At 35.1% G+C, this 10,963-nt stretch overlaps 1 protein-coding gene across 1 annotated transcript; it reads left to right on the top strand.

The window, feature by feature from the left end:
- Positions 1 to 1,933: 1,933 nt before the first annotated feature.
- LOC100369564 (uncharacterized) lies at positions 1,934 to 10,147 on the top strand. Its single transcript, XM_085499816.1, has 9 exons — positions 1,934 to 2,209; positions 2,946 to 3,026; positions 3,664 to 3,997; positions 4,695 to 4,944; positions 5,187 to 5,229; positions 5,577 to 6,638; positions 6,903 to 7,079; positions 7,385 to 7,442; positions 8,028 to 10,147. Exons 1-9 carry the CDS (start codon positions 2,198 to 2,200, stop codon positions 8,309 to 8,311), a joined length of 2,301 nt encoding a protein of 766 aa, XP_085355942.1. The 5' UTR covers positions 1,934 to 2,197; the 3' UTR covers positions 8,312 to 10,147.
- Positions 10,148 to 10,963: the final 816 nt, after the last annotated feature.

Below are 10,963 nucleotides of genomic sequence, written 5' to 3'. Positions count from 1 at the left end.
ATTTTCTATATTTCTTTTTTAATTTTAAGTAATATTCCAAACTTTTCCCATTTTGAGAATTTCTAAACTGATTTAGTGCACGTAATACTTCTTTTTTAGTTGCCGAACACTCTTTATCGAACCATAAATTTTCTCTCTTTTTAATATTATTTTTGGTCTCAGTTTTCATGTCAGTGGCACACAAAGAGACAATGTTCACCAAACCCGCTGCTGCTTCCTCGAGGTTTCCCATAATAATACTATCGTTAAAAGTAAGAGTTAATTGTTCAATTGGTTCAGTTTGAAAGTTATCAAGATACTGCTGTTTTTTCTGTTGCTCCCACCTTAACCTTGATGTGTCATTTTTGTTAACAATACAATTGTCCGAACTATCCTTAGTTGGATTTACCCCCACCTCATTTTGGTAAGTTAAAACAAATTCTAAAGGCATGTGGTCAGATTCAACTCTATTGCCCACTGTAAAATCAGTAAATTTAACTAGAACCTCCTCTGTTGTTAACACATAGTCAATTACACTCGTACCAAGTTCTGATATAAAAGTGAAATTGCCACTCCCTCTTTCCTGAAATAATCTCCCATTCACAATTTTTAATCCAGTCACTGAACAAAATTCAAGTAATTCCATCCCATAATTATTTACTACCACATCTTTTGAAATTCGTTTATCAGCCCTTTGTCCCATATTTTCAAACCCCTCCATTGGCAAGTATGTGCAATCCAGATCAATACCATCAGATTTGCAACCTGTTCTACCATTAAAATCTCCTGCAATTATAATATTACACTCGTATTTACTGGTATAAATTAACATTTCAGATTTTAAAGTATCGAAAAAATCTTTGTCAGCAAATTGTGAGCTTTCTGGTGCTCTATATACATTACCAAGTAACAAAATTGGGTGGTTTCTCTGTGTTATCAAAGCCCAATTTATATTTTGTGAGTTACTAGAAATAAACTTTATATCAAAATTATCTTCATTATTTTCTCGAAATAAAATTGAAATCCCACCTGATGCTCTACCATAATTCCATTCCATCCTACCAAGCATATGAAAATTTTTAAATCCCTCAAAATGCATATCAAAAGGCTTATAAAGCCATGTTTCAGTGAGACAGGCAAAATCAAAAGATTTTAAGTAGTCACAAAAATCTACATTTTCTATTTTTCCCAATAAACCGTTCACATTCCATACAAGGAATCTCAAACTCTTATCTGTTTTAGAACATCTTGTGTCCAAGCATTCAAAACTTTGCCCATGGCCCAGGCCAATGTCTCATCAGGTATTGTTTTGTTGTACTTTACGGCTCTCACTCAGCGGTCGTATATCTTGGAGTTGGTCATTATACACATACAATATACCATCGATTTTGATTTTATTGTACATAAATGTTACATGTTTGCCCGCAGCTCTTGCCTCATCTGCAAACTTTCCCAGTTTCTTTCGAGTTTCTCTTACTTTCCAGGTATAGTCTTCTCCAATCCGATAGTCAGTACCTTTCAGTTTATTTGCTGCGCGGAGAACTTGCATACGTTGCTTGTACCTCAAAAAATTAGCTATAATTGGTTGTGGGTGACTATGAGCACCAGTCAGACGATGAACTCGCTGAAATTCCAGTTCACCAGCGTTTATATCCAAGTTGTCAGTAATAAAATCTCTCACAATTTTCTCGGTTGTATCCCACGTTTCCATACCAGGCTGTTCAATACCATAAAATATCAGATTATTACGTTTGGTGTCTATTAGTTAGGTAGCTTCCGAACCACTTTGTTCAGAGTGGTCGCTATTGTAGCAACTAAACCAGTCTAGTAACTTGGTGGGGACACTATACAGTTACATGACCCCGGACAAGTGTTGACATGTAGTTTGAAACGGGCCATTGTGTTGCGTTTGCATCGATGACAACACCACGTTCTGTCGGGAATTTCCAAGGGGATTCCCCTGACTAGCTCTTTTCTTGTCACGCTTAAAAAAACTTATCTGGTTCGAACCACGAAAACCACCTGATTGATTCAGAATTCAGTATATCTTAGGTTCGTTTGTACCACAGCGTGGCTTTGTTAAGCAGAGCGTTCCATCACGAGAAAGTAGCGGTACATGGTACCCAATATAAAAACGAAAAACTTTTGAAAGCACAACGATATCCCTTGCGTCGGCCATTTTGGAGAGTGCTTAAAGAGTGAAAGAGAATTCAGCACGATGGTACATAAGGTGAGTAGTTGACTGGCAAAGTCGGGACTTCTTTTTTGTTTTACAAAAAGAAATAATTAATTGTCAATTTAGCCTTTTTAATGTGTTTGCGAAAACGAGCGTGATCAAATAAATCCCGACTGGACGCATCTGCGGGCATTTGACTGCTATTAGTTATTCATGATGTCATTGATTATTCATGAGTGGGTGTATGAAAGTACGACATGGCCTTCTGAAGGTTGGGTCACATTGCATTCCAGTCGGGATTTCTTTCACGATCACTATTAATACTGTATAAGTGTAATAGTTAAATTCATCAAAATATTTGTTCTTAATTTTTTTTCTGATTTGTAGTTCTTAATTATTTTTTATTAATGTTTTTTATTTTCGTTTATTGTCATGTATCTATTTTCATCCATTCCAATGGATGTTAAGTGATTAAAGATTATTATAATGATTATTAGTTTTCGCGATCACGCTAAAAGGGCTAAATTGAATTTTTTTTCTGTAAAAGTAAAAAGAAGTCCCGACTTTGCCAGTCTGGGTGAGTAGATAAGGTTTATTATTTAACGTCGCATTGTCATTGTATTTTACAATACTGAGTACGACACAAAGAAGTGACCGTTGTGGTTTTCAGTTCTTGTTTATTAACAGTATTTTGTGAGTAAGAGTCGAGCGAGATGACACTAATGTTACGGGTTTCACACTCTGAACACAACAGTCCATAACTTATATTGTGTCCATTGTATCACTGCAGGCGTTTTCAGACATGCGTGTAAGTCAGAGATTGTTGATCTGTGCTATACTTCTTCTTGAAAGATCGAACGCAGTTGTGCAGGTAATTACCATTAAAACGTTACTCGGTGAACACCAATTAATTTGGTTCTAAAAATGCAAGCTCTACATAACACTGGTTGACGAAGTAATCCCCACACACTCCTTATGTTGATGGATGGAAGTTAACGATAGACACCTCACGCACTGGACTCACTTTTTAACTAGCAAGTTCCGCACACACCTGTGTGAAATAGTACAATTTCGGTTTCAAATACTCCGGGAAAATGTTGTAAGTTCTTCATGTAATTAGGTGTTCGTATTTAAGGGGTTTTTCCACACAAAAACGACGAATTCTGCCGATTTTTGGTATCGGTTGGCTTAATATTACCCAACAGATCGTATTTCTGTGAAAGTATGGCATTTTTGTCCTGATTTGTAGAAATCTTAGATAAACGCGTTTCACAGCTCGTCTCTTATTTAGTTTTATGCTGCATTCAAGATGGCAGCCCCATATAGTAAATATCGCATTTATTTTATTATCACGCGTGTGCCAGCTGACTGTGGGAGCTGGGGGTTAGCTCAACAAATCGCATTCAGGAACATTATATACTAATTTATTATGTGATGATACGTGACCATATTTTAGTGTACTGTAGATTAATGTTTTATATGAAGTACTTTATGTTATAACTTGGTAGGCTTATACCCGTACCCATGTTGAATGTGCTTTGCCAAAATGCCCCCCTGGATATGGCGCCACGGGTACCTGTGAAGGTCAAGTACAACCTACGTGCATACCGTGCCCTAATGGCACATATTCGTCGTACTTTAGCCGTCGATCGGAATGTCGCCCCTGCTCAGAATGTGACCTAAATGAGGAAATTGTTCTATGGGAGTGTGATTTGTGGTTCGACACTGTTTGTACGAAGAAAAAACCCCGACAACATCATTTTATTTCGAGCGAAGAATCTGGTGTACGGAATTTCGGAACCAACATCCAACATCCAAAAACCGACGATGAAGATGTGACAGGTTAGTATGTAAATTTAAATGTCCCTTAATAAATATACAACGCTTGTAAAAATGTGGCGTATAGGAATGTAACAAGAGACGCTACAACACAAGTTGTGGTTATAGAATTATATGTGATGTTTTGTCATTTCGATAGGAGGTCCTGTTATGTTATTATGTTATGCCGTCCCGTATACATGTTATGTACTTCCGTATTTATGTTATGAAATTCCATCTTTATGTTTGGCACTTCATATATATATTATGTAGTTCCGTATTTATGTTATGAAATTCATCTTTATGTTGGGCACTTTCGTATATAAGCAGTTTTTATTTTGTGTTGTGTGATCTTTACCTTAATAATTCTGTTGTATACATTTCACCCAAAACTATCCCACATGGTATACAGCTAGGTTTCTTTGAGTTATGTTTATTTATTTTTCTTACATATGCTATGAGTTGGTGACTTGAACCTGAAGTCAAACGCTGTCCAATTTAAAATGATATTGTGTTAGTAGATTGAACATCAGTGGGAAAACGTATATACATATGTTTAATGCGCTGCCCAACACAACACAATGTATGGGTTAGTTAGTTATGTGTTGAACATCATTTTGTGTACGCATTGTGTTTGCCCAACACCAACGTGTGGCAATCAAACACAGTATAAGTTGTCATTCAAGCTTTAGTCCTTATTATGTGTTTTTTGCCAACTTAGAACTGAGGTCAACTACTTTTATGATGACTACTGTCAGCTTGCCTCTTGAAAAAAAAACTGAAGCAGTGAGAAGAGAGCAATATAAAGACAGCTTCAACAATGACGACGTAAACTCTCCTCCCCAAGGCACAGAAGAAACTGGATACAACTTGTTCATTATTATCATCATAAGTCTAATACTCATTATTGTCTCAGCAACCTTAATTGTTATCGTTGTAGTCTTAAGACGCTCGAAGAAATATGATAACATGTAAGTGAAGTGTAATGTGGTGGATTTTATTATATTGCTATATCACTTTCAGTCATGTAACAGTATAATCCATCAATCCAAAACAGTATTTTTTTGTAATCCTAAAAAAACAAAAAGAAAGCAAAAAACAATCAAATTTATCAATTGTGCAAGGTTGTTTACAAATACAGTATAACAGTATTATATTAGTTCAAATACTTCGTACGACAAGTAACAAATATCTGTGTTTATTTTTCAAAAAGAGGTACAAACAGAAGCGTGGAAGCTGGAGATAATGCAATTCCTGTAAGTTGGGCACATCTCTCAGATCTGAAAATAGATTTGCATGTACACACATCTAACACACATTTATTTTTTATTAAAACACGTACCATATATAACGGTCTTGTGACAAATGATTATTTGTTTTATAGTTGACATCATCGGAATACACGATTATAAGCGTAAATATGCATCCATGCTAGTATCTGTTTATTTGTTTGAAACATAAAAGTAATCGTTACATTCTTATTAAAACAAAAAAAGCGATTTTTTTTATCTGGATGTGTTTGATAAAACAATTAATCCCATATAAATAAAGTATGCAAAAACAAACTAATTGTTTAATTAATAGCGATTAAATTTTTACACAGATTATTCCCCCATGTGAGGGTAAAATATTCACGACGACGAAGAACAATACAACGAAGCCTGATGGTATGTGTCAAAATATGGACTCTCGCAACCCCGAGAGTCAAACTCTATCGGGGGAGGAATATCGACCACACAACCTTGAATCTCCCACAGACATCCACTGTCATCAATCTTCAATGCATGCCCTAGACATACATGCGTCACCGGGAGAATTTGACAAGTCTAGTAAAATCACAAACGTTAACGAATACATTACATCCGATACAAGAGCTCCGCCCGTTAGCCTTCGCAAAACTAACTATGGTTTGGATGGAGTTTTTGATATAGTATTTGATGGCGAGTTTGACCAAGACGGAGGTGTCTTATCTCACGAAGATTCCGATGTATATGTTATAATACCACGTGGGGCAATTCCCGTAGGAATAATTCAGAAGGTCGTTGTGCGTGTCAGCCTATCACACTCTTTTTTCAGAGGCAGTTTGGAAACGAGCCACATTCCGATGACACCGGTTGTAGAATGCCTCGCTCCCGGACTTGACAGATTCCTGAAGCATGTCACAGTCAGGCTACCACATCACGTGAAGATGACAGGCTCTAATTTGAAGTTCAAGCTTCATTTTAGCCAATCGCTGCCCGGAAATCGTATGACATGGAACTCTATGACTCACACCGGTCAGAAAGAAGCCAATAACATCGTGAATGAAGTGCATTGCACTCTAGATGGGAAGTACGTGAACGTGCACACAAAACACTTCACAACATTTAAATGCTCCTGTGGCAAAGACGTTCCTCTGAATTTAGAGGCAGTCGCTTTCGGAGATCACCAAGTATTTGACAAACAGGAACTGGCGGTTAAGGTATACATCTGTTATCGAACTAAAGATTATTTGAAACGTTTGGCGGTCAACGAGGGAAAAAATCGGAGGTCCGAATATATTCCTCTCAATGCTAGACATAACGCAGAACCGTATGAAATAACATGCCTTGGTGATCGTGGGGCGGAAGATCCATGGACCTCCTGGAAATTGAACGACCATGGTGGTGCATATCCCGCTAAACAGGTATTACAATATTAACTATGTTTATAAGTATGCATCCTTTTTTCACGCCGAGGAAAAGTTTCTTTTCTGAAACTACAAGAAATGTTTACCACTTTAGAGAATTCTTTAAGCAGTAATATAAGCTAGAAGAATGATTTTATTTTAATTTGCAACCAGGTACTTCGATTTTCATGTTTCAAGAACGTTTTGTTATATACTCATTTGTTTTTATTAGTGATACATATGTGAGTTGATTTGTTGATGATCTCGTCTCGCTTTATTCAGGTGATGCAACTAATGGACATCGTTCGCCACTGTTCGGATGGCGTCTCCCCACATCGTCGGTTTGTATTTGTACCGTCGGATGACGAATGGAAAACTAATTTTAAAGTGTTGTTTTCTGTGAAGCAACCCTCAGACGAAGATGTTAACCATGTACCGCTTAACATGAAGTGTGGTGAGGTATGTGTTTTTACTGTTGTGTCATATGTCGTATATTTTGTCATATAATTTACACGTGCACGTCGCTCCTTTCGAAGTTTCCATTCAAATTTTAAGCTCCCTTGAATGTGACACACGGTGCATTGTTTTTATACATTTGGTGATTGTATTTCTGATTTTGATTGAAAATGGCTAATTGGCGGTCACGTATGTTATTAGGCGTCTTGTTTGCGGATCAATTTGTTTACGGCATGCAACTGAACTGAATCATTACATCGATATTTTGAAACAACAAGGAACTATGTGGTTTTTGTATTTATTTGTAGACAAGAATTAAGCGTATAACATCGTCATCAAGTGTTGGTTCCCTTTCTAGTGACCTAGGTAAGTACATCGTCGTGTGTTCAGGCGCGTTCTGTATTAACTTACGCGTTTTGTAATAAGCCTTGATGCGTTTTGTAATAAAAAAGTACTGACGCAAAATGTAATAGAGGGTAGATGTATTTTGTAATAATTTTCGCACCATCTTTTTCTAGTCACATGTTACGAATATTATGTGTATTATAATTATATTCATGATGGTTACATTATGTAATGAATATATATTATTACCATTCATATTTATTTTATTCATTAACCATCTTATTATTTATACTCCGCCTTTAAAGATAGATTAAGTAGATTTTATAAAGTTAATTAAACTAAAGTATTTGCAAAAGCATTAGATATATATTATTGCAGAGCGCATCAACCCTCCTAGCGTAGGTTATTATAAAACGCGTCGTTATCACAAAATGCGCATGTATAGTCTGTACCAACACTACAAAATGTTGACTGTCGTCTCAAATATTGTTTTACTACTAATTTTAATATACATCATTGATTTAAAAAATGTCATTTTGTATAATTAGGTCACTTATGAATTGCCATCCGTACTTCACTCCAGTTTAAACGTTTCATCTCTCCTAGAATTCAAAACCCATGAAATTAGAAAGATTTCTTCGAAAATAAAAACAATTTCTGAAATGAAAAATCTCCTACGCATTCTACTCGAAGACGCAGATGACCTTGAACCAACTATGGAGAACATTGACCACGATTACGCGCCACAGGGAGCGGATGAGGTGAAGTATCAACTACTATCGTTGTGGAAGAGTAGGATGGGAATGAAGGCATCAGTCTCAGATCTCACGAACGCATTGCAGGAATGTAACCTTAACAGTGTCGCGGAAAAATTAGAGTCAACCGTATAGTTTATAGTATACATTAACATACAAAATATAGTGTGGGTTGTTTGCACGTGGTAGTACTTTTTGAAATAATAGGTATTTGGCAATTATAGATCGATATGAATGTATGGATATTATTTTCTAATCTATAATATAAACAGTATATTGACGATGATTAAATAATTCTGATTGAACGTTTAATAACTTTGAATAATTTTGAATTGAATTCACGTTTTAAAAAGGGGAAGGGCATGGAATATGATTATCCAAAATAGTTATGTATAATCTGTTTGAGAAGAACAAATGTTACATGCTTTTTCCATGTGTAATAATGTGTCCTATTTTGTTATTTACAGTTAATTATATACGAGGTTTATTTTTACTCCTCGTTATGTAATTACGATTTTCCGTGTTGTAATGTACTTTATGTGACACTACTCAGACACACTAATGATAATGTTCGTTTACCGTTATCCCAAGTGAGCACCACCAACAAAATGCAAACATTACACTGTAACCTATTTCCCAAATATGCTGACAGGATGTTTTACATCGCTTTCAAGAATGATTTATGATCACTAAAATAGATTAATATCATCGAACAGTATAAAATTTTGTTGATATGGCGTTTTGTTTTGATGACTGTGAAAAATATGTAATAAAACATACTGTCAACTATTTTAAGGTACTTTTCATGTCCAAATTTTGATTTACTATATGTTGAGAGCTGTTTGAGATTGAACTTATTAGTCATATAATGTTAATTCAGTGAAACGAAACATTGAACATTGTCTAACCCTTGGTTCAACCATGACATAAAATATGGAAATATCATATTATCAAATATCAATCGTAGTTGTTTATTGTTTGCTTCTGATTTTTCAAGGAGATAACAACGATGAGCAAGGCCATGGGTGGGCAATTAACACGGGAAAAGAATCGTACTGTACATAGCCCATGTTCTAAACGTAAAGCGAAAACTGTAGAATTGTTTGGTAATTGGGCGGCAAAATTTAATTTGAACGGATTCAATTTCGTTCCAACTTTTGAATGCTCCTTTCCCAATTCTATACATTAGCACCGACACAACTTTTATGGTCATGACCATAAAAGCAGCTTTTTTCATTGTGTCACTGATGCAACGTTAGAATACCAGCACATACGTTAGTACCGTTATAGATACCGTTATAGATCCAATTTTAAAATTACAGAAAAAATTTATTCGCTTAGCCACTTTTTCAAATCCCCGTGCAAGTAGCTCACAACTCTTTAAAAGATTGGGCATTCTTGATGTGCATAAATTATGCAAGTTCCAAACGTGCATGTTTATTTATGACCTGAAGGGCGATCGTTATGCTCGTTCTCTGGGTCATTATGCCTCTTCAATCTCTCACTCTTATTTGACACGTTCAGTTATTTCTGACAAACTTGAAATTCCAAAAGTAAAACTAAGCTCAACTAAAAACAGTTTAACATATTCATTAGTAAAACACTGGAATGATTTTCCAATTTCCATTAAAACATTAACATCAAGAAATCGCTTCAAGCTTACCCTAAAACAATTTCTTTTAAATAATTTAACATCAATTTTATTGTTATTTTTCTATTACCACCATATTTCATATAATTTTTCTCCTTATGTATTATGTACTCTTAAACAATATATTAATATGATTTATGAATTCACTGTCCTTATCAGTTTTTTTCTGCTATCAGTGAATATGCAAGGGCTAGAGACTAGATTAGTTCTACTAGAACTACCTCTCTTGTCCTCGCCAGATAGTTATGTATATCTCTATCTTCGTTTTGTACTTTGTAATGTAATTTATCTGGTGAAATAAAATTGCATTGCATTGTAAACATTGTATTGTATTGTAATACCAGCACACAGATGAGACAATGCAAGCTGTTGGTTATAGGTAAAGCTTATTTTTTCGGAAGCCCACCTAGGCAAGTATATACGTTATACAGAAACAGCAAAAATGTGTTAATAACTGCATAGAGCCATGTCATTGTTTATTAATCTCACATAATTCAAAATTGGTATTGCATTCATGCGTCTGCTTTAATATATGCAAATCGTATACTGACCATATATTATAATTACACAATTCATACTTACCAGTGCGTCAAACAATGAAATAGTCTAGAACGCGATAAACTAAAAACATAAGGTCATGTATATATTTAAATGATATAGAAAACACTAGACAGCGGAACAAAGAAGTGTGTTGAGATCAACGTGTTGTATGTCCTGTAATATACTCGTCATTATATGATAAGCATTTGTCAATATATAATGGTCATTCATAAGTATATAAAAAACATTTGTCATCTTATGCTAAATATTCGTTATTATATGAAGTCCATTTAGCATTATATGCTGTTCGTTTGTCAATATATGATGACCATTTGTAATTATATGCTGCATATATGTTATTACATGCTGTGCAATCCTTATTATATGCAACTGAATCTATTCACCATTATGTTATAGCCATTCCCAAATCTATTTTGCCCATTCGTTAATACATGGTGTTCATTTCTCATTATGATACGACCATTCGTTATTATATGCTGTAAATTCTTCATTATACGCAGCGCATTCGTCATTATATGCTGTACTTTAGCAATCACATACTTTCGATTTATTACCATATGCTGTGCATGTCTTAT

This window comes from Saccoglossus kowalevskii, chromosome 1, assembly GCF_978046115.1.
Source record: "Saccoglossus kowalevskii chromosome 1, keSacKowa6.1, whole genome shotgun sequence".
Classification (NCBI taxonomy): domain Eukaryota; kingdom Metazoa; phylum Hemichordata; class Enteropneusta; family Harrimaniidae; genus Saccoglossus; species Saccoglossus kowalevskii.
The sequence above is the reverse complement of the archived record's forward strand: the minus strand, read 5'-3'. Positions and strand labels throughout refer to the sequence as shown.

Bases quoted from the DNA above. Each gene is read 5' to 3' on its own strand.
- LOC100369564 (XM_085499816.1), top strand. The intron at 4,945-5,186 runs GTAAGTGAAGTG...TTTTTCAAAAAG, and splicing joins TCGAAGAAATATGATAACAT to AGGTACAAACAGAAGCGTGG. The intron at 7,443-8,027 runs GTAAGTACATCG...CATCTCTCCTAG, and splicing joins TTCCCTTTCTAGTGACCTAG to AATTCAAAACCCATGAAATT.